The sequence below is a fragment of the Apostichopus japonicus genome, chromosome 23, assembly GCF_037975245.1.
Source record: "Apostichopus japonicus isolate 1M-3 chromosome 23, ASM3797524v1, whole genome shotgun sequence".
Lineage (NCBI taxonomy): Eukaryota > Metazoa > Echinodermata > Holothuroidea > Aspidochirotida > Stichopodidae > Apostichopus > Apostichopus japonicus.
In genome coordinates, this window is record NC_092583.1 from 14537832 (window position 1) to 14562915 (window position 25084).

Sequence of the window (25084 nt, forward strand, 5' to 3'; positions counted from 1 at the left end):
TTTGATATTATTTTATGTCTTTTCGCATACTGATTATGTTTCAAACCGCCACATCTCTTAACATATTAGATATATACTTCTTTCTTAAAATTGAAATAAAATCATTCTACTCATCACCAGCCGCCTTCATAACCAAAAAGTAGAAACAAAAATGTTAACGGTGGAAACAATTTTTTTTCTTTGCAAAAAGGAAGAATGCTGTATATATATTTTATGTAGGCTTTCCTTCCATGCTTCCACCGTCGAAAAAAGAGAAAAAAAAAACAATGAATGAAATTTTATTTGACAATTCATGTACATGATCGGTTATACGGATATTTTCTGCTAGCTTGATAAACATAAGGACCTAATTAGTATTATGCTGTATAGTTGCTTTCCAGTTACAAATTGTACACCGATTTATTTTAATTCAATAGACTAGACACTATATACTACATGTTATTGTTATTATTGTTGTTATTATTTTTTATGTACCTCCACAGATTTAACAAAAAGTGTTACACTTTTTTTGTTTTTAATGTGTCAGTTTAATTTTTTAATACTAATCTACCTTACAGTAAAACTAATGCTTTAACTACTGAATAATCAGATCAGGTTATTGCTAGCTGCATGCATGCATGTGTTAAGATTTAAAGAAAATGATGCAAGTGCAGAAATGAAATGAAACTCAACGGTGATGACTTTGCTAACTGGGATTGCATGAATATTGTATGTAACTATAACACGATTAAAGGTTACGTGATACACAGCTGTTCGTTCGTGTTACTCTTCTCTTAGAATGTTTTCGAGATGGACCAGCAAGATGGTACAAAATATCATCTACATGCCTCCTGATACAGAATAATGGCTAGATCTCCATAGAGATACAGAAAATTAGTAGGTTTAATTCAAATAAACTAGCATAGACAATCAGATAATTTTATACAAAATTTGGCTATTCAGGGGCATGACCACACAAGGATATATATGGATATATAATACATCCATATATATATATATGGATACCTTTGGATATACATATACCGTTCAATACCAATTTGTTTACTTTATATACCTTGTTTAGTATCAGCATTCAACTACTGGGTCTCACATCATTTTAAACTAGAAATGAAATAAATCCAGAAATGCTCCCAAAATTCCTCGAATTTCAGGAAACTCTAGGGAACAAAAGAACTGGTCTCACCCACACTAATAAATATTAATATGTATTATATAATAAAAATAAGAAAAAGGAATAGTACTTTTCATAGTTAAAAAAACATAAGTGTTACAACTTTATGTAGCAATTATATTCATGACAGGAACTAAACCTACATCATCATTATTATTATCAATAACCCTTATTACTGAATCGGATAGATAACGTGAAGATCACATTTTTAGTATAATATAACTAGTACACATTATGAACAGCAAAATAGTAACACTTTTTAGTACATTTTGATATTATTATGTCGCAGAGATAGTAGTAGTCACGTTGGTAGTATGAACTATGTATTTTAAGCTCCTGATACGGTAAGCACACATAACGATTCCACATCATACAAATAGAGTACAAATTCATATATGTATACAGAGAAGAGTTGGAGACGTTGTGCACAAGGAATAATATAGATAAATTGAATACCAGCAAAACATCTTATGCTCTTAAGGTGTAGCCATGTTAAGAAGAGAAAATAGCAGAATCCTCTTCCCCCTCTCCCCCCCCCCCCTCCCTTTCCTTGTTCGTTTCCCTAGAAGCATAAACAGAAGTGTGAAATTAAATATCTTTTAACTAAGGCCATAATTTATGACTGAAAACTTTGAATGTATGAATTTTATTAGGAATAATGAACATCATGAATATAAAACATTCCAATAAAATTTCACAACTATTTAAATAGACAATATTGCACAGATAACGTCACACTAACTCACCGCCACTAGGTTCGTCCAGCCAGTGAAAGGTTCGGATTTATATTAGCACAGTAGATAGATAGGCTCTGGTTGCAAGGGCTGAATAAGTTGAATTCAAGTCCAGGTTATAAATAATTATACAAACTCAATTATCAGGCACCCCCCAATTACACACTTGTGACCACCACTCTCAATGCCATCTGTTCCTGCCCCCCTTCCAGCCCCCCCCCCCCTTCCAGCTTATCACATTCCACAAGATTGGGTAACTGCCTCGTTGCTATGGCACCAACTAGTGAAGGTGAATATTACAATTGCAAATTAAAATAGGAAATTATGAAAACCATGTTGTCTGATGGTTTCTGGACAGGATATTGACCTGATTTTGGACTTGCATACTGTCACCATTTTGACCTTATCTGCTTGATACCCAACAATAAATGGAGGCTTGTGTGTGTAGTGCCACAGTGATGTCACAGATCTTCATGAAAATCAAACTTTGCAATAAAATTGTTAGATCTTCTCAGATAAAAGGTCAGGTCAATGGTTCTATCTCAATAAAAACTACCAGAGATGAATAAAACTTTCCCTCATCAAATCTCCTAAGGGCCAATAAACACACACACACACACAGTGTCACAGCTGGAGGAAAACTGTTTTGAATTTCAGCCCCAGAATTGGTCTGATGTGACATTTCATCCCATTTCAAACCTTCTGTCTGTCTGTCTTACATGAGGTGAAAATATTGGCTACTGAAAACATTGAGACCGCAGCTACCATTAATTATACAATTTAAGCAGTCCTAATACTGAAGAGTAACTTTCAAGTTTGCATAATGCATGTTCACATCGAAATGTTTATCCATATAAATAGACAAAAAAAAATGATAATTTGAATAGAAGTAACAAAGATTGTAGATAATAGAAAATATTTCTCTTAGAAGTGTGTTTGCCAGAAACACATTGAAAAAATTTGACTCTTTTAAAATGAAGTGAAAACAACTGAAATGAGAGCGGAAAACAAAATTCGACGGGAAAGTTAAAAAGCCGAAAGAAAATATGAGGTGCTTTTGGAAAAATCATTGCACTACTGCATCCGAAAGTGCCTGTGAAGGCTATGAATATTTATGAGGCCTCTGACAGTTATGAATTTTAACTATGAGTTGGTTTGAAATATTCAAACAACCGATTGTGGTGAATGATGGATGACGGCAACCTGCTCTCATTAAGACAGAAACATGAATGACATCATTCCTGTCGCTATCGACTACAGAAGTTAAAGGTCATTGTGATTGCCACAAAATATGCTAGAAGGTCGAACAATGGTCACCCATTTTCACTCTTTTATGCAATTTGTCACCTTTGGCAACAATGGGATATTTCATTCTCTAATTTTATTAATTCCTCAATTTCAGGGAATAATTTGATGATTCTGAAATTTTGAATCCTTTAAGTGCCTTTCGGGATTTTAAAATATGGAGACAGTACTGAAGACCTTTGAAAAAACTCAAGACCTTTGTTTACCTCAAGACCTTTTGAAAAGAATGATATTCACAGATGACAGGATAGAAACAATGTAGGATATGGTATCATTTATCAGCAGGGACAGTAATAACTCTATGAGGTATAAAAGAAGTGTCTATTTTGGCCAAAGAAAAGAGCAAATAAAATATATATATCATAACTACAAACTCAAGTGAGAAGTAAAAGGCACTCAGTAAAGTTTCCGTTCTAACTACTACGTAGAAGAATAGTGACGCTAAATGACCTCATCTTCAAGTAATATCTGGTTTTGGAATACTGCCATCACTAAAGACATTACCACTCATCAACAAGTGATCTATTTTGGGATACTGCCATCTATAGTAGTTTACTTCCATTTACATATCCCACAATGCATCTGGCTAAGATGGCTTCATATGCTTTCATATATGGTTACCACAATTTGATAGACATATTTTCTTACAAAATTTGTGTATGGACCTTTGACCTAGACTGAGAAACACCTCGCACCAATTACTATTTCTTGAACAAGACGCTGTTTCCTTTATGATGCACTTGTAATGAGTCTGTTAACGAGGCTGAAAACACTAAACTGCTTAAAAGAAATTCAATGAGCCTGCAATGAATCTTATTCTTTAATCAAGGATTACTCCCATGTTTTAAAATGTAGGTATAAAAAAAAACCATCCTTGCCTTTCAAACCAGTCTACCGTGTTTTACACTCGTATTTTGTTAAAAGAAACAAAATGAAGAAAAAGAGATAGAGAGAAGAAAAGTCGCTGAAGAATTGCAAAATTCCGATCAAGTCTGATGCTACCACTAGGTAGCAATGCACATATTCTAACAATGTATATATAGCACTTATGAAGGCATGAGTAATAATGTTATAATCAGGACACACTTTTACCACATAACTTTATACATGAATGTATGAATATATTATATTATACAGAGCCAAACCCCCAGAATTCACTGCTGCAATTATTTTGTCATGTTACAATATGCAGGTGATAATCATAATTTAAAATAAAAAATCACTGCAATTCATATATATCTTGTTTGGTTGTGAACCCAAGGATAAAAATCAACTAAAATGTTGTGTGTGTACATTTATCTTGTTTTTTTTGATGTTTTTTTGTGTTTTTCTTTTCTTTGTTTTTGTCTTTCTTTTTAATAATATTTCTCACTTTTTCTTGTACTTTTAAACAACAATTGAGCAAATTGAAATATTTTTAGTTTCATATGAGTTCCAACAGGAAAGAAGACCATGGATGTTTATAAGCAGTACTGAAGTACAAAATATCAAAAAGAAAAATAACTGGATTATTCACTGGAGTCCTAAAGTACAGTCTTGGTAGGGATTTAATAGTAGTAGTAAATATAAACGGATTCCCCTCCCTCGAATCCCTCCACTACAAAATCTAAGTCGAGGGCCTGCTGAGGTTAATAAACGTATCCGCAAAGCCTACACAACTTGGGAGGGTGATGCACTCTCACAAAATTGTATTTTGCACAAAAATTTGGAATAACATTTGATTTCCTACAAACACATAACAAAGTAAAGTACCATGTTATGTTTAGAATCATAAATCAATAGCAACTATTCCTTTAAATAATTTGTCCCCTCCTGTCTCCAGCCATTACGGACCAAATAATGACCTTCAAAATTGTTGTTTATACTTACTACGTGTATCAATCCTGCTTAGCTTTTCTTCTCATCGCCTCCCTTATACTCCTCGCCTCACCGATACTCCATTACAACTTGATCCACTCTGCCCATGGAGCCGATTTAGAAATGGCGTTAATCTCTCTCGTAAGTGTATATATTTAAACCTCAAGCTTATTTAAGACTAACTTCTCTTAACATTGTACAAAAACATATTGTGTAGAACGAATACATTGCCTCCACCAATACACAATAGATAACTACAACCACAATGGACAAAGAAACATGCAAGGATTTGACTGCCAGGTATACTCAAATTATCCCTGGTTTTGAGCTTAACCACAATGTGTAGTGGAGTTTATAACCATACTATGCAATTAGCAGTGTGTCGCATAACCACAATGTGGAGTATGGAACTTTACCGCACCATGTAGTGTGGCATGTAACCACAAGGTGCACTATGATATGCAACCACACTATACATTAGAAAACATAACCACAATGTAGAGTATGGAACTTCACCACACCATGTAGTGTGGCATGTAACCACAAGGTGCACTATGATATGCAACCACACTATACATTAGGATACATAACAACTATGTATTATATGGAACTTCACTGCACCATGTAGTGTGGCATGTAACCACAAGGTGCTCTATGATATGCAACCACACTATACATTAGGATACATAACCACTATGTACAGTATGGAACTTCACCGCACTATGTAGTGTGGCATGTAACCACAAGGTGCACTATGATATGCAACCACACTATACATTAGGATACATAACCACTATGTACAGTATGGTACTTCACCGCACTATGTAGTGTGGCATGTAACCACAAGGTGCACTATGATATGCAACCACACTATACATTAGGATACATAACCACTATGTACAGTATGGAACTTCACCGCACTATGTAGTGTGGCATGTAACCACAAGGTGCACTATGATATGCAACCACACTATACATTAGGATACATAACCACTATGTACAGTATGGAACTTCACCGCACCATGTAGTGTGGCATGTAACCACAAGGTGCACTATGGTATGCAACCACACTATACATTAGGATACAAAACCACAATGTATTATATGGAACTTCACCGCACCATGTAGTGTGGCATGTAACCACAAGGTGCACTATGATATGCAACCACACTATACATTAGGATACATAACCACTATGTACAGTATGGAACTTCACCGCACTATGTAGTGTGGCATGTAACCACAAGGTGCACTATGATATGCAACCACACTGCAGTATGGGATACATAACTACAATGTGCAGTATGTTTTACATACCTGCAGTGTGGAGAATGGCACATACCCAGCCTCTGCAGAATGGTACATAACCACACCAAACATAGCCGCTGTGTGCCGTGTGGCACATCAAATGCACTGTAATCAAAATTATGGCGAGTCAATATCTGCTATTTATCAAAGATTTACACCAACCTCCTGATTTCCATTATTTTGTACAGCATAACAACATTACTGCTCATGAATATTATTCCATCAGGAGTTGCTCATTTATGTGCACATTTGAGAAAAGCAGATTCAATTTTCCACATCACAAAGACTATAAAATAATGGTGAAAGCATCAAATTTCATGACAGGAGCACAAACAGTGACAAGTTAGCAGTGGAGATAATAATCCACATCATATTTTACCAAGAACCAGCTTGTTATAAAGCATTCGTTTTTTAAGAACTGTTCACAATTTTCTCTATTTTACTTTACTCTTTGTCCTTTATCGATTTAAACTTTCTTCACATTTTAGCAAGACACTGCTGTATCCTTCCATCAACAAACCGTAGAACTGAAGGAAACGGACACTGGTCGGTCAGGCCTCCCTCCGCCGAAGCTAAAAGAATTCCACTTAAGCAGACTGGTTAGTTGTCATCTGTGAAAGTAGGCATGAAAATGGTAGGAAGCACAACTTCCATCAGTCACCCCCAAACAGACCAGAACTGGAAGAGTAAAGTTCCTCAGCAGTGACCCCTCAAGATGATATCCAAACAGAAAACAGGGTACCTCTCTCATGGCCTCCTGGGTCCTCGTGGAGATGGGGGCATTTCACGTCGGGCACGCTCCCTCCCTTCCGGTGGGTAATGAGAGTATTGATCGTGATACGGAGAAGCCCTCTGCTGCCTCTCGTACATGTCTTCCAGTTCGATGTCCGGTTCCCGGCCTCTACCTCTGTGACCCTGACCCTGGGCGGCGTACCGGCCTCGGTCCCCACCGTCAGGGTAGTGGTCAAAATATTCATTTTCATACCTAACAGCGTCCCTCTCTACATACTGTTTATCCCGACCATTGTAATTACGCTCAACGTCACGAGTCCTTTCTCTTGCATACTTTTTTTGCTGATCAAAGTGAGCGTCATACTCCCTATCCCTACGCTGCCCTCGTTCCGTTTCTCGGTACTCCCGTTGCCGTCTGGGTTCCGAGGAGATGACTTTCTTCTCGAATCGGTCCTCCTGGTAGTCCCCGCTCCTGTATCCGCTCTCCTCGTAGTAGTCGTTCTGTTCGTGGTTCTCCCGGTCACCTATATTACCGTCGTGGTCGTCTCGGGACCGGCTGCCGTGCTTCTCTGACTTGTGCCCGACGCGGGCCATCAAATTGTGCATCGGGGAGGAGGAAGAATGAGAGACATTGTTGACAGGGGGGATCGGAGCAGCTGGAGGAGAGACCGTTTCTGGTCCGTGGGTCGCCCGCCAGTAAGCTTCTAAGTATTCTGCTATATGTTCACAGGCATCTTCTAGTTGATTCTCGTCTAATATAACATCAAACAGCTCCTGAAAAACAAAACAAGCGGTTTAGTTTTTTGATGACGTTGCAATCCAACATTAACTGGGAACCAATAATCTAATATCTTGTACCCTGGGGTGTTGTAGTGACCACTTCTTTAAAGCAGGGTGTTCCCAATTAACTTTATACAAGGACCAGGAAAGATACATTGGTTGGAGCAAAGGGCCAGACAGAACCAAATCTAACTGTATCTAGATTGAGCAATGTACAGGGTTGGTGAAGCCTAAGGGCCCACCTACATGGTTATTGGAAGTGGATTGTGGGCTGAATTGTTTGTTTATACAGATATGAATGCAGGCCGCCGCATTAGACCGACAGGCCACCTTTTGACAACCTTTCTCAGTACACAATTTCTACCAGCATGTATACTCATCTTGCTGTACGCAAGTAGAAACAAAGCACTCCTTTGTTGCCCATAGAACAAGTAAAAAGTCTTTAATTAGTTTAATTTGCTTTGATCCCAATAAAATGACCAGAACAAGTATACCTTCATGTAAGGCAGGCTGGGCTCAGTTACATCTCATGTGAAAGTTTTGTATCACTAGTCTACAGTCTTGTTCACATTTGAGATTACTGAAGGGTGTGGGGGGGGGGGGATCTGATACAAGTTCCATATAGCTACCACAATTCTTGAAACATATTTACCAGAATTTGAGTACTTACCGCTGGGCACTGGGCCAATTTATCTGAGGCTACAAGTTGCACATTCATGTTACGACTTTGAGATTTCGATCTGGATTTAATTAACCTCTGTAAAACCTAAAGAGAGAAGAGAATAAAAGGAAATAATGCCAAACTGATAAAAAAAAACAATTCAACTAGAAGAGATTCATGGTTAGGTCAGGCGTTCAAGACAAGAGGGTGAATAAAAGGCCTGGGAGAAATATTGTTTAACTACATCTTATTAAGATTAAATAGGAGCCTACCCACACAACAGAGGAAGAAGCAAAGTTTCTTATCATGCAAGCTATTTCATTTATGGTTCAAGTGGGATATTACGTAAATTCACCAGATTGGATCAAGCCAAATCCACCAGAGACAACCAGTCAAACCTCTAGCTTGGTAGCTAAACCATTTACGGTTTGAGTGAGATGTTTAGGTTAAGTAGATCAGATTGGATCAGACCAGATTAAACACGGACATGCAGTAAAACCTTGAGCTTGGTAGCAAAACCATTTACGGTTTGAGTGAGATGTTTAGTTTAGGCAGATCAGATTGGATCAGATCAGAACAACCACAGTAATGCAGTAAAACCTCTAGCTTGGTAGCTACGCCATTTATGGTTTGAGTGAGATGTTTAGGATACTTAGATCAGATTGGATCAGACCAGATCAACCAGAGACAAGCAGTAAAACCTCTTGCTTGGTAGCTAAACCATTTACGGTTTGAGTGAGATGTTTAGGATAAGTAGATCAGATTGGATCAGACCAGAGGCAAGCAGTAAAACCTCTTGCTTGGTCGCTAAACCATTTACGGTTTGAGTGAGATGTTTAGGATAAGTAGATCAGATTGGATCAGACCAGATCAACCAGAGACAAGCAGAAAAACCTCTAGCTTGGCAGCTAAACTATTTATGGTTTGAGTGAGATGTTTAGGATAAGTAGATCAGATTGGATCAGACCAGATCAACCAGAGACAAGCAGTAAAACCTCAAGCTTGGTAGCTAAACCATTTACGGTTTGAGTGAGATGTTTAGGATAATTAGATCAGATCAGATCAACCAGAGACAAGCAGTAAACCTCTAGCTTGGTAGCTAAACCATTTACGGTTTGAGTGAGATGTTTAGGATAAGTAGATCAGATTGGATCAGATCAGATCAACCAGAGACAAGCAGTAAAACCTCAAGTTTGGTATCTAAACCATTTACAGTTTGAGTGAGATGTTTAGGATAAGTAGATCAGATTGGATCAGACCAGATCAACCAGAGACAAGCAGTAAAGCCTCTAGCTTGGTAGCTAAACCATTTATGGTTTGAGTGAGATGTTTAGGATACTTAGATCAGATTGGATCAGACCAGATCAACCAGAGACAAGCAGTAAAACCTCTTGCTTGGTAGCTAAACCATTTACGGTTTGAGTGAGATGTTTAGGATAAGTAGATCAGATTGGATCAGACCAGAGGCAAGCAGTAAAACCTCTTGCTTGGTCGCTAAACCATTTACGGTTTGAGTGAGATGTTTAGGACAAGTAGATCAGATTGGATCAGACCAGATCAACCAGAGACAAGCAGAAAAACCTCTAGCTTGGCAGCTAAACTATTTATGGTTTGAGTGAGATGTTTAGGATAAGTAGATCAGATTGGATCAGACCAGATCAACCAGAGACAAGTAGTAAAGCCTCTAACTTGGCAGCTAAACTATTTACGGTTTGAGTGAGATGTTTAGGATAAGTAGATCAGATTGGATCAGACCAGATCAACCAGAGACAAGCAATAAAGCCTCTTGCTTGGAAGCTAAACCATTTATGGTTTGAGTGAGATGTTTAGGATAAGTAGATCAGATTGGATCAGACCAGATCAACAGAGACATGTAGTAATACATGTAAATCATCAGTGGCATAGCGAAGGAGAGCAACATATCAATGTATCACCTGATTCTGTTAACTGCTCAGTAAACAAGACTTACCTTTGGAGCTGAAATTTTAAGATAAACTATAATAGGTGCGAGCGATGTCTTAGCTAGTTGGGCAGGGTGGTTGATAGTGTCGCAATCTAGGACAACAAGCTGCATGGAACGGGCCAACTCAAAGATGCGCTCAATTTCCGTCTGAACCTCAGCTGAAAAAACATAAAGATGAGATTATTGCTAATGTTACTTTTATAACGGCAGAATTTTCTGTCAATTTCTGGCTAGCAACAAGCAAATGTTGGCGTGGTAGAAAGATTCAACAATTATAATAATTGTATAAACTGCATCAACCAATCATAAAACTGTTTTTTCTTTGCTTTAGAAGAAAACAAGCTCTGCCTACAGATCAACAAACACTGGCCGATTGCAGAAGCACCATGTCAGCTTCATTGACATATTGGAAAATGGCCATATCTGACATCACCTGCATCAAATCCAAACTTTTTGTTTTTCTTTCATGCAATTTACCATTTCAATACAGTATAAACTTCTGTTTGACATTGTAACATTATTCTACAAAGGTCTCCCCTGTTGATGTGATTCTTGGAGCATGAAAGAGCATACAAGAAGGAGATGATTGGAGATATCTATAGCTTTCAAGAATCACATGAGCTTTAAGAAAGCACACACTGCATTGATCACAACCAACAACCAACAGGGAACATATACTCTGCATTAATTCAACAGTATCGATTGTAAATTTCATGATTTAGGAATGACTGAGAAGATTGCTACAATTTCTTGTCATTTTCAAGGATTTTCAAGAAAACAAAAAACAATCAGATACTTAATATCATCTGTTAAAGTTATAAATTGCTAACAGATGTGCTTGCGTTTCGGCTGGATGGTTTGATATTCCTGACACGAGAGGATGGGCTGTATCTATAGAGAGCCGGCCATGATGAAACATTTTATGAGCATCTCTAGCACTTTAATGATATGAATAATTCAACAAGTGCCACATCGACCAAATTAAAGACTGCTATAGCTGAATTTTATGGTTTCATTCTTAGAACAAGTTTTTGTAAATCTGGAATAGTTAATTCCTGCAGTGCCAGCAAGATATGAAAGATACTATCATTAAAAGTTGTTCATCAAGATAAAAAGTTCTTGAAATATGTTGGGAAAATATTGCAGACAAAATTGTAGGTAACACAGCAAAACTTGGTTGAGATAGTCCAATGATACCATTCTTGTGATGAGACAACACCGTGTCAAATTGTCTCAACAATGACAACAGTTGAACTAGGTGGTTTTTTAACAGCTTATAACCATTTTCTGCCGACTATAACGATCATACTAGTAAATTATTTGCCTCACTTAAGCTACTGAAATTACCGGACCTTGTGAAAGTTCATCTTGCTACATTCGCTTATCGCTCTATTAATGGGTATAATCCGCCCACATGTAAAAATTTATTCACTGTTAATAGGGAAATCCATGATTATAATACAAGACAGGCTGGTCACATACATAGACTTTTTCCCCATAGTAACCTGGGTAAACAGAGTATACGTTATCGGGCAAACACTTGCTGGAATTATCTACTTAATCATCATGATCATATACAAAATGATTCTCAGTCACCACGTTCCTTTAAAAGTCAATTAAGCGAGGTTTACATAAGTGATTATTGATCCATAATACTTTTTAGAAATCTTTGTTTGTTTATATCGTTAACTCTGATAACTTAATTATTTTCCTTCTTTAGGGAGTGGCTCTACTCGATAAGCCTTTCAGGTTTTTAGATCACTTCCTTTCTCTTTATACTCAATTTCATATCTGTAAACGTTTGTATGACATACAATGTACCGTATATTGAGAAAAAACAAATAAATGAAATGAAATGAAAATGAAATGAAAATTTTGGTTCCTGACTGTCACACTGGTAATTTCTCCTGACAATAATACATACAGAAGGATACACTGGCAATAAGCTCACATGTTCTTGAGCCATGAGAGAAGCAGGACATTGAAAGTAACTTGGACTGATGCCAGAAAAGATTTGAAACCATAGTAACGTTGGGTTACTCACCAATATTGGATGATCGGCTTGTGGTTCGATCTTTATTATTTAGTACCGATCTTTTCGCGAGAGCTATATCAGCCGTTACCCTGGTAATGATGATTCTGAAAAACCGAACAACGAAAATCACAAAATAAAACAAAAACACTTTATAAATATTCAATATCCACAACCCCTTAGGACTATGATGACATTTACTTCCTTTGCTCTCTCCATCTCATAACGCTCTGCTGTTCGAAGCAAGCGGTATATCTTCGCTCCGCAGAAAGGTTATTTCTTTACGATAGCCACACAGATAGCAAGCATGTGAAGAGAGGCTACTTGCTTTTAGGTTACACTTTACGGTACTATGGTGGCAGTATTCTATTAAAATCCAATCTCTGCCACTTTCTAGGCCTGTAGATCTAATCAAACTAGGATATTATCTCTACACTGTTTGTTGAGAACTACTGACTGGCATACAGCCCACTGATCAGTCATCTGCGATCAAAAACATTTGAGGGAGAGTAACGTTACTGCTCTTAAAAATATTGGCAGCTATGTTTAGATGCATTTCATTATTTGGAATTGGTATAAAAGACTGAAATATTGCTTTGAATCGTTCTATTTTTTGGGGGGGAGGGGGGTGGGTACTTACTTTCCCTCAAAGCGCCGTTTCAGGAAGTCAAACAGGGCCTTTTGCATCATATCCGTGACTTCATATCCTTTGAGAGACGGTCCCACAATGACGACAGGTCGAATGGTTGGTACAACATCGTAAGGCGGTGTGTTATCTGATTGCTGTGACATAAGATGGATCAACTCGTTAGAAATGACATCCCCGATCAAACCGATATATTCAAAATGATTTGAAAACTTTAAAAAACCAACCCTTCCAATATTTAATGCATCACAACATCTCTGGTAAGTTTGAGATAAAAGATAAGAAGAAGTAAAGTGAAAATATTTCCTACCTACATAGGTTTTATTATTATTATTATTTTTTTGTTGAACTAATGCAATTGAACCGTTTTCACTTTCAATCTAGTTACTTTACAATACTGAATGACATAATATAATAGTAAAATACATGTTTAATACATATATACATAATTACATATAGACATAATATATATACACAATACATAATATATATATATACATAATACATACACAATATATATAGTTATATACATACTATTTATATATACATAATACATATATGCATAGTATAATACATTTATAATAAATGTATAATACATACATAATATGTATATACAAAATATGCTAGAAAGTCAGAAAATGGTCACCCATGCTCAAACAATTTACTGCCAAAATTTGAAAGTATTTTAAATATCTTCACACACTTATTTCAACTGTTTTAACACCAAGTTTAATCCTCCTCAAAATGGCTTGGGAGAATTGAAGGATCAGATCCCCTTCGAAAGAAATTGCAAAATTTCCTTGCAAATGTTTAGCATGTTAACATTCTGAAGCCAATACACATGACCTTTCAATATTAAAGACAATCAAACGTTCATTTCTCATTTGTAGATGTTATTATGTTCCAACAATCTGAACAAGAATTTAAAAAAACAAACAAAAAACCAAAAAATGATAAGAAATCCTAAAAGCAATAGCTTAATCAAGAGAGTCTGACATCCATTTCGTGACCACCCTTCTGGAATCACTCTTAACATGCGTAATTGCGAAAGACACGAAAAACAAAAACTGTTTGGAGATAAAACTGTTGCCAAGGTGATTAGCGAGTTTTGCATCTACCCAAGCATGAAATGTTCTAAGGGCTGACCTTTACCAAAAAGCAGCCTCTCTGAAATTAAAGACAAAAATAAGACCCCGTGGCATTTCCAAATCTGCTTGCATTGTTCTGTCTTTTTGATATTAAAATGACTGTAACAGCCGTCATTTGACAAAATCTGTTTCGAGCAAGCTTAAAAGGTCTCTTCGCTCCAGCATCTATCGACGTTAATATGTTACCGAGTAAACAAAAAAAAAGAAGCAAACATAAACATCGTTTGGGTAGTGATTCATCAGGTTAAGAGGATGCTTAAATTACAACCCAGCCTAAGCATTTAATAGCAGAGAAATAGAAGTTGCTGTTTATCTTGTTTTATAGAGAAATGAATCAGGAATATTCATCCATAAAATGTCCATGTAAATTGTTATAGTCTTACCTCATTTTTGTGCACTTTTTGGATTTTTTTGGGGGGGTTTTTCTGTGGTTTTTCTAATTGTGAAATATTACACAAATTATCAAAAAGAGTTTCAAATGACGCTGGGAATGCAGCTTGCACACATAGAATCTACTAATTTCTATGATAATATATAAGATTTTTTCCAAACTTTGTCTACTTTCAATGACTGCAGAGTAAATGATATTCTCAAATTGTCCTTTACCACTCAATGGACAGAACTACGATACTGCATGCCACTAAGTGCATCCCTCCCCACCCCAACCAGCATTTCCCGCCCCAACCAGCATTCCCCACCCCAACCAGCATTTCCTGCCCCAACTATCATTCACCGCCCTAACCCACCATTCCCCCACCCTCAACCACTGTTCCCCGCCCTAACCCACCATTCCCCATCCTAACCCACCATTCCTATAAAGTTTCAGGAAGTGCTGATTTTACCTTTTTGAAGAATGGTTTCCTCTTTTCTTTTCCGGTTCCTTGCATCGGCAGTGTCCCACTTTTCGTTCTCCGTAGCGATTCAGAATCCTCATCTAGGCCATTTTGATCACCGTCAACTCCTGGAAGATTAAAAGAGAGGATTCACGATGTAAATTGCTGTTAAAAATTCATTTAAAAAATAGTTTGCAGAGGTATGGAACGTGAAAGTTCCAGTTGTACACCTCCTTCGGACTTGGAGGTGACTCCTTTCTGTGTCCCAGCTACTAATTTCAAACAGAAATATCCCATAAATGTAGATTTGACAGAAACAGCTGAAATGTTACCGAACCTCACAATCAAAGATTTCCAATAATGAAAACTAAGACACCTTCCTTCATTTTGCTTATCACCAAACGAACATGATTACCAAGTGCAAAATGAATGAACAGAAACTTTGTAGCCCAAATAATTTTTGATAAAATGTGATATTGATATGCAACATCTTTCACTATATATTTGAATTAAGTGAAAAGTTTTTGAAATGAAAATGTTAATGAAATAGTTGGACATATTTCCCAGAAATAGCATTATTAAACCCACAATGAAGGCTCACTTTCAATTTTAAAGGTATTTATATTACTTATATTACGATCTTACTCGACCACTACGCAACTCCCCCTCCCCCCTGAACCCCCTCCCACTGAACCCCCCTCCCCCCTGAACACCCCCGCCCCGTAAATACTGTGTGGTTTTAAATATCCTGTGAGGCTGTTCTACAAACAGAAGTATTACCCTAATAGGGTAACACCTTCCATGCATGGTTAACTGGTATGCAGACACCATGCTACTACTGTTCACACAGCGTTAATACATACAGAATACACACAATACAATTTTTTTTCACACACAGCCCTCCGCTTCTGAGCAGCCTAGGCTGCATTGCATTCCTAAGCAATCAAAATGGCTGATATCAAAGTACCTGCATAAAATTATAACAGCTACCAGGGACCAATTTAAAAAAATTCAACATTTGTTACTGTATAGCTGGTCTAATGGGTACATGTACTAATATAATACACCAGTGTAATTATCACTGAATTGTGTACATGCGCAATCATCAAATATGCCATGGTGTGTACAGTATATGTATGGGTAGCAAATATGAAAAGAATCTGGAAATTTGTTGTTAAATTGTTTTTGGTCATATCATACAGTAGATATTCTGTGATGAACAAAGTGGCAAAAAAACAAAAAAACAATCTTTCATGACAGGTACCAAATCTTCACAACCCCCCCCCCCCCCATGTACCCTGGCAGGGTAGAAATCAACAAGTTTATGGTCCTGTCAATGATCCTGGTGACGATGCATATATGTGAAATATTTGCATTGTTATGTACCTACAGACTAGTGGCATACTGGAAACTTAAGCTGAATGTTGAGAACATTGCTTTTCCAAAATACAATTTTTTTGTTTTACACTTTTGGTTTTTGCTAAAGCACACATGAATGAAAACGATAATTATTTTTAATTTTCATTTAATTCGGTGACCTACATTAGCTAACTGTGTTAGTTTTGCACATATTGTAGACTTCACTATATATGTACTGATGGTAATTAATTGACCAATCAAATACAATTGTGGTACTCAAGTACAGTAACTCAGTCTTCCATACCTACATATTAACTACTGCTTTAATGTGAATTTTTATTTTATTATTCAACAACCATTATACTGTATTTTAATTTCCGTATCGTTATGTCGCCCTCTAAAGGCTACCACAATTATTATTTTCTAGATTGAACAATGAGTTGTTACTGGATGACTTTGTGGAAGGCCAAAACTAATTTCGGCATTCTACACGTATTATCACATGATTACTCTGTGACCATGATATATTTATCTAGCTGGCATTCCCTCGCTGACATGCCTCACACATCTAGAGAAACCCAGACGGCCAGCTTTCTGGCGGCTTCTGCTTAATTATCTATGCATTCTCCACAAGCCAAGATATCAATAGAGCACCTCCTGCTAATTAACTATTTATCAACTTTCTTGTTAAAGAATTCTGCATGATTAACAAGAGATTATTATAGCTAGACGGAGAAAAAAAACCCTCATCTCGTCAAGAAAGAAACAAAGAAAACAAAAGGATGCAGAAAAGGACAAGGAAATAACTTAAAAATAATTGATGATTACTTGACAGGTTAACATATAAATATGAAATATGTACAAGTATTATACATGTCTGAAATAAGTAATAAATAATAAAATATTAATACTAATTAAAAATTAAAAATGATAATAATAATAGTAATAATTTATAAGAAATAAAGAAATAAATAACTTTGAACCCTTTATATAAAATTTTACATTGTCAATTTTGCGTACAAAATTATACCTCTGTCTTAATTCCAATGTACTTTACAGGATTGAGGAACAAAATCTATCTACTTTTTGAAAGATCCAGCGATGACAGCAGACAAGGCATTAATTAAACAGATCATTGTATAGCACACACATTATGACAAGCACGGTAGCACCTACAATAAACCAGAACTAATCTAGCTACAAGGCTACTGCACGCAAGTATATAAGCCATTACAAAATCAACCAAGTTGATTAAGCTGAGGTTGAAGAATTTTATAAACAGAGGGCAAGTCACTCTACCACAATTATTGCCTCTGTCTTAATTGCAACGTAGTCGAGGAATAATGTAAAACCGCAGTATCTGGAAATCCCATCCAGCAGGTTATTAACTATATTTAATTATTAAAACTGCATGATCTTTACATCCAACAACAACAAAATTAGTAACACAGGCCTACATTGCATCAAAACAATCGTACAAGATTTTAAGACAATACCATTAACATAAACGGAGGTTGGTGCGCGGAGCAGGTAGCGATTGAAAAAGGGAATATATTATTATTTATACCATATGTCTGCATGACCCGTAATTCACCCCCCTGGCCCCTGTGCTACATCCCCCTGACCAACCCCTCACCCCCTCACTCACCCCCTCACTCACCCCCCTCACTCACCCCCCTCACTCACCCCCCCCATCCTCTCATATGGTCTAGCAGTGTGGGAGCAGAATACTATACCAGATCGCACATTATCATTGGTCATCTTCTTGCCACTTGAATCCATCTTAATTAAAACTTTTTGACAATTTAACAATTTTCTTTGTTTACCAAGTTCATTCTAAATCAATCTCAAGAACTATTTTAAGTTCCTTTTCACTGCTGCCAAATTGATGACTTCAAATGAACACAATGACCTAAAGGTTAACCAGAATAGTCTTGTAATAATACTCTGAGAGTGGATCAAATTAAATCAATGACAATTAAGATGCAATTGCCATCAACCGGTAAATACGTCAAACAGGGGAAGGGAGATACGGAAACCAAATATTGTCCATGCGCTTGGGAATTCTTGGAAGTGATCGACTGGTTACGATCATCACGACGTCATTCATTGGATTTCTGATATCCCATGCCAGAGGGGGGGTGGTCTTGTTTACATGTTTGGTAAACAAGATAGCTGCAAAGCTACATAGGATAATAGCCCTAAGAAATTATCAGTTATATAGTGCTCCAATATCAAAAACATACTGTAAGGATACTGTATACACCTATATACAAAAGATTTCAAGACATTTCATGATTTGATAGAATCATGGGGAGTTTTTTTTCCTACTGAAAAAGTCAAACATAGCTATCTATAAAATCGATGGTACATTCCAACAAGATATTGTGTATATAGCTCAGGCAAATCACAGTTATGTACATATAGGAAGATGAGTGCAAGACAATTTGTAGGGAGAGATTAAACAGCCAATTGATGCAATAGTAATAAGGTACCACTTCAAGAGTAAGAGTTAGTGAGGGCGTTGTGGTCAAGTGGTTAAAGCAGTGGACTTGTGATCTAAGGATTACAGGTTCGAGCCCTGGCCAGATCATTGCGTTGTGTCCTTGGGCAAGGCGCTTTATCTCCATTGCCTCTCTTCACCCAGGTGTATAAATGGGGACTTGCCAGTTGCGTGCGCCGGTTTGTGGCTGCACCCTATGGGAAGTCCCCAGGGGACACGTGGTTGTGAAGCACTGTGGTGCCCCAGGAGAGATTGATTGAATTGTGCACACTTTGGTGTGTAGGGGTGTCAAGTTACCAATGACCAGGGTTGTAAAGTCGTGTGAGAGGGCCTTGGCCCTGAACAAGACTGTAAACCTAAATAATAAAAAATATTTTAAAAAAAAAGAAGCTGGGGGGGGGGGGGGCTGTAGCCTCCTGCATCGGACGTAATCTTTCATATTCCACTGTTTCACACAGCTGGGGAGAATTTTTTTTTTTACATGGAACCTTACTTAGAAATGTGTGCATGTCCTAGAAAGACATGTTTACTTAACTTTGTGTATATTATACAGTACTTCACCTACAGTGTGCAACATACAGTATTATGTTGGCATATAGGAGGTATTATTAATTATTCAATTGACATTTGACAAAAAAAGCTAAAACTGGCTTTTTAAATCTAAATATCAACTGAATATTAGTTTGCAATTTTTAACCCTTTTGACAAGCAGTTTTTGAGGGCAAGTTATTTATTTCCTCGAAGTGAAATATTTTGTAGATAAAAACCTAGTGATAGAAATTGTCCAGAAGTTGCTCCTGGGCATCCATTTGCTAATTTCAATCGGTCCCCGGGGTGATCCAGTTCGTTACAGAGAGAAGAGTAGGAAGCCAGGGAAGGGGTGGGTTTCAGGCACGAGTAACATACTAACATACTGCAAACTTGCAGCAAAACTGAAACTATTTCATTACAAGTTATGAAACTTATGAATTACAGACTTATTTAAAAGATTTACTGTAGGAGTCTTGAAGAGAATATTTAGAAGATGACAACTACCTCTATAAAAAACAATTTGACAGGTTATTTGATGTAGCTTTGTCTGCTATGTAGCTTTCTTATTCTACAATCTCTTCCAATGAAAGCCTTCAAATATTATTTTTTAATTTAATAAATTACAATCACATCTTCTGTTGTTTAAGTAGGCCAACTAATTGTCTGGTCTTGTTCTTATTGCTTTACTTTAATTAACCCATCTGCTCGATAGTCAATTAGAGGAAAACAAAAACCCTGGAATAAACTGAGCCGAGTAAAACGATCTACTTTTACGAGCTGTATACTGCAACGCGAGAGGTAAATGTCGCAGCTGTCAAAACAAAGAGTTAATGTTTGATACTATGTAGAAACCTCTGAATCAAATAATAACATTCATGATTATGTTCACGTCCTCATACTTCGTTCTATTCCTCGGCTTTAAACTTACTTAATTGATATTTATTGATTTGAACCAGATTTCTTTTCTTTCTTCTCTCTCTATCTTTCTCGCTTTTTTCTTATCGCTAGATGCAGCGAGTAGTCTTAGAAAACAATGTAACCGCCTTCCCATCTGATACAGTCTCCAGTATGTATCCCATAAATTTGTCAAGGAGACTGGATTTTAATTTACTTATAATTTAATTCATATTACAGCAGAAATTGATTTTCCAGTAATATTCTGCTCTCATGGAATATCCATATATATATACTTCCACAGAGACTATATGGAAGAGAACTGTGCTGGAGGTGAACAGTACATCTAACAGAACAATACCTGACCTCCATGCAGTTAACCCATCACACTCTGTACACATATTAATGTATCCTATTACACTAACAAATACATATTAATTTAGCCTACTACAAAAACAAATACATATTAATTTATCCTATTACACAAATACATATTAATTAATTCCTATTTACACAAATACATATTAATTAATCCTATTTACACAAACAAATACATAATTTGTATTAATTATCATTTAATTCATTTGCCACATCTTCTAAAAGAAAAGAATCAAGATTCAGTATTTTTTTCTGACAAAAGTAGAATGTTGTGCGGTATGGTTTGTGACACTTTATTTAAAAAAACAAATAACAAATACGGTTGACTGCTCAAGTTTGAAATGAGCATCTCACATTTATTGGTTCAAATGCAATTTGGGCCCTTTCTAGGTGCTAGTCAGAGGAGAGTTCAGGGATCAGGAGCGGGGAATCGGATCAGGAGCGAGGAATTGGACATCACAGCTTGTCCTCTTTAAACGATGAAGAGTGAACTTAAATTCTGGGTAGAAAGACACTGGTATGTTAACAGTTGGACATCCATTCTCTATAGCCGAGGTGAAGAAGTATTGCTGTTCATACATAGAGACCAGTGAATCATCTGGGTACTTAATCACAAAGGACAGCAAAGATGGTCGCACCAACTTTTAATTCTTTATAGTAGATACTTGTTGACTTTCCTTTAATGAGGGCATGAAAGGAAGGGAACATATAAAACTGCCAGAGGTACTGTTGAGTGTGGTGGACCCTGTACTACTGTGGTGTACCATTAACGGTACTGAACTGCAGTGGTTGTATTGCTGGCATATGACATATACAGGTCAACTTGAAGATCCCAAGTTTGAGATGACGGATGTTGCCCTGGTTCGAGATGCGTGATGAAAAGTACTATAAACAAACTTTCTTCTGGGTCATCCAGTGTTTGAGAAGAACCCTTGAGTGTCTCATGATTGGAAACCCATGATAAAAGCATCAGCGAATTAATATGGCTGTTCTTTAATACCCCAATTTGCAACCCCGAAGAGTATTGTTAGGCGACTCCAGATACTAAGGCTGTTACTGCAGAGTAAACTTCAGAGTTCTGATGCTCCTTTTCTGGCCTACTAGGATTTGAAAAGCCATATAAATGGTCACATTGCTTATAAAAAAAACAAGCAATGAAAGGAGATACCTGTTTCCACTAAGATCTGTTTGCCAAAAAGGCTCTATGTAACTGCTGCTCAAGCTTGTAATCACATTTTTTGGGGGGGGGGAGGTTATTCGTACCTCCTGAAGAAATAAATGTGGACAAATCTCACTCTCGTTCTACACGTCTGATCTAAATTGATGAACATTTCAAAGCTTCCAAGCAATAAAGTAACTCGATAAACTGGGACACGAGGAGAATTCACCTCAGAAATCCAGCTATGGGAGTGAAGCCTTGATGTCCCAGAGGATGTTCTCAAACCCTACAAGCCTTGAAAACTGTAAGTTGCAGTAACTGTAAAAGATTTCCATTGCTTGATTCAAGACTAAGGATGCAGGAACTTGCTATTTGTTGTCTATGGTAAATGTTGAGTCAAGCGGAAAAGGTTCTTCTTCAACCCTGTTATCAGTAGATAACAGAAAAATTGATCCCAATCTAATAAGATCATTTGTCTGGGAGGAGAGATAAATCTGGGAGGAGATATAAATCTTTGATAAACTGGGACGATTTAATGAGTCTGTTCTTCCTCAAAGCTGAAGACTCATTTGCTGAGTAAAGGAAGATATTACTGTACAAAACAAAAGCAAAATCACAATAAAAGAATCGCTATAGGGTAAAAGAGTGGTTACCTTGTCTCGGACACCATCTAAGATGGTAAGTGAGAGAAGGTACAGTATACAAAATATGCAAACTATATCACAGGATGCCAGAATTGCAATAGAGCAACTAATGGCACCTCTTCCTTGGTCACCCTCTGAAGTGAGAATACAACAAATAAAGTCGTGTGATTGTGGAGCCAATATTTCAGCTACTCTATGTCTCCAATATCCCAATATTAGCTAAAGGAAGCTGAGATCAAGGAGAAAGTTTTTCATCTCAAAGAAATTGATCCCGACTGGGAAGACAGTTAAGGACCTTCTGTGATTTCCAAGCAATCTGAATCCAGCAAACTACATGAGGAATAACCATACCGAATGCCTTGGCATTCTCTGAATTGGCTGGGATTTCGACAAACCATTAAACTTAAGATTGTAAATGTGATTAACTCGGGACAGTAGTCCCTTCATAGCGACCACTCGTATTTGGAGAAAGCTTTGTTATGGTTTGGGTGCTAAGATGGCATCGGTAAGGGAATCTTGGAGCCATATTCAATACTGTGGGTATGCATGATGAGAGTTGGATAGGTATATCCATCTGGTGTAAAAGCCAGGGCTGCATCCCAACCACTTGGGACAGCAGATGCAGAAACATGTGCAGATCAGTATCTGTTTCTGGAGCAAGTAGAACAACTTGGAAGAACTTTTGAAAGAACAATACCAGCCTGTCACATTCAGTTGGGGGGGGGGAGGTAGGGGGAGGGATTTAGGGGGAGGGATTTAGGGGTTATATGTAGTGATTAGCTATAGATATATCCAGCATCCAGGGTTGTTAGGACAGCAGAACATGTGCAGATCAGAATCTGTTTCTAGAGCAAGTAGAACAACTTGGAATAACCTTTGAAAGAACAATACCAGTCTGTGACCTGTGAAATTTATACCAGCCTGTGACATTCAGTTAAGGGGAGAGGGGGGTAGGGGGAGAGATGTAGGGGTTATATATAGTGATTAGCTGTAGATATAACCAGCATCTAGGGTTGTGTGCTTGTGTGGCAGGGATTTGTGGCATGGAGTGTATCAGCACAAGACCCGTAGTCCAAGCTATAGCCTCTTTGTATATATTATTGTGGTATTGGTTCAGTGAGCTACTAGAGTAAAGTATATAAGAGTAAAGGGTTTATAAATGTTTGTGTAGAAGTTTGATGTTGTTTTAAGTAAAGGGAAGATTATATTAAAGTTTGCTGAACACAGGATTACTCCAGTGTGTAGTTTTTGTGTAGTATTTGTTATGTCTCTACAAAGTTCTGTTGCCTCCTTCTATAGTAAGCCTAGTTCTGACTTTACCATAAAAACTCACCCTGGGATATTATTGTACATGATGTCCAGAGACCACCAGGTATGATTATCCAAATGTTCTAAAGTTACAGAACTCCAGCCTAGGTTCTTTTTAACAATAGGCTAACAAGTAGCCTATAACACAATAGTAATGTACCATGTGGCCCAAGATGTATGAATACATTCAATAGATCTAAACCTTATTGGAAAACTAGTACATGAAATAAAATAAAAGAAAGTTATGTTTAAAGAGTATATGAGCTCTAGTAAAGAGAATCGGTGAAGTTCTCAAGCAAATACACTACACTACAAGCATACACTATGTTCTTGCATAACTGGTACCTGTACAAACCATACCAAAGCACATTAGGCTATTTTAATGAAAACTTTTTCTTCAAAAGCTTCTAAAATTTAACAGGTTACTTATCAGTGCTTCATACAGGTGATGTTATCTTGAATTCAGATCTTTGCTCTTCAGAAACTTCTCCAAAACTTCAAAACCAAGGGGATTCCAATGGATGTAAATCACACTAGTATTTATAATGTAAGCCTCTCAATAATGGTACAGTAGATTTAGAAATGAGAGGAACTGGACATTGACCCTGAAGTAGATAAATGGGGGCGCTATGCTAAATAAATGGGGGCGCTATGCTAAATAAATGGGGGTGCTATGCTAAATAAATGGGGGCGCTGTGCTAAAATATTTACAAACATTTGTAGGCTAGTTAGATTTGAGTGCACATGTAAATTAGAGACACAGCTGGTAATTGAGAGAAGAGTGAATAAATTGAAAAATTTCACATGATTTTGCTACTAAATTTGCATATGGGAGTAATCATAAAAAAGGAAATATTTCTGGATAATTAAATGGTTAGAACAAAAAGCAAATCATTAATTGGATACTGCATAATGTTAAGTGGAATACTACATAATGTTCATTTCATGTGGAATGTATCTGATTATAATAATAGATAGCTTTTCAAATTTTTGATACAAACCCTACAGCACATTACTCATGATAAAATTACAACTGATTAAAATTTAATGAATATGAGAAGTTCAATTTGTTCCAGAGAAAAAGATCAACACTATCGTCCAATGAAATGTCAAGTTAACATCGAGTAACTGGGAGGAG

The 25084-nt window shown here is 37.0% G+C and overlaps 1 protein-coding gene across 7 annotated transcripts in view; it reads right to left on the reverse strand.

Moving 5' to 3' along the window:
- The window catches only part of LOC139964547 (voltage-dependent L-type calcium channel subunit beta-1-like), a 119603-nt gene continuing 94519 nt past the window's right edge, over nucleotides 1-25084 (reverse strand). For all 7 annotated transcript variants that reach the window (XM_071966188.1, XM_071966191.1, XM_071966195.1 and 4 more), the window contains 6 exons: nucleotides 15180-15298; nucleotides 13184-13326; nucleotides 12556-12650; nucleotides 10518-10669; nucleotides 8558-8653; nucleotides 1-7881 (listed from right to left, as the gene is read on the reverse strand). In XM_071966188.1, coding sequence (XP_071822289.1) covers nucleotides 7123-7881; nucleotides 8558-8653; nucleotides 10518-10669; nucleotides 12556-12650; nucleotides 13184-13326; nucleotides 15180-15298 — 1364 coding nt within the window. In that variant the 3' untranslated portion in view covers nucleotides 1-7122. The remainder of the gene's footprint in view (nucleotides 7882-8557; nucleotides 8654-10517; nucleotides 10670-12555; nucleotides 12651-13183; nucleotides 13327-15179; nucleotides 15299-25084) is intronic.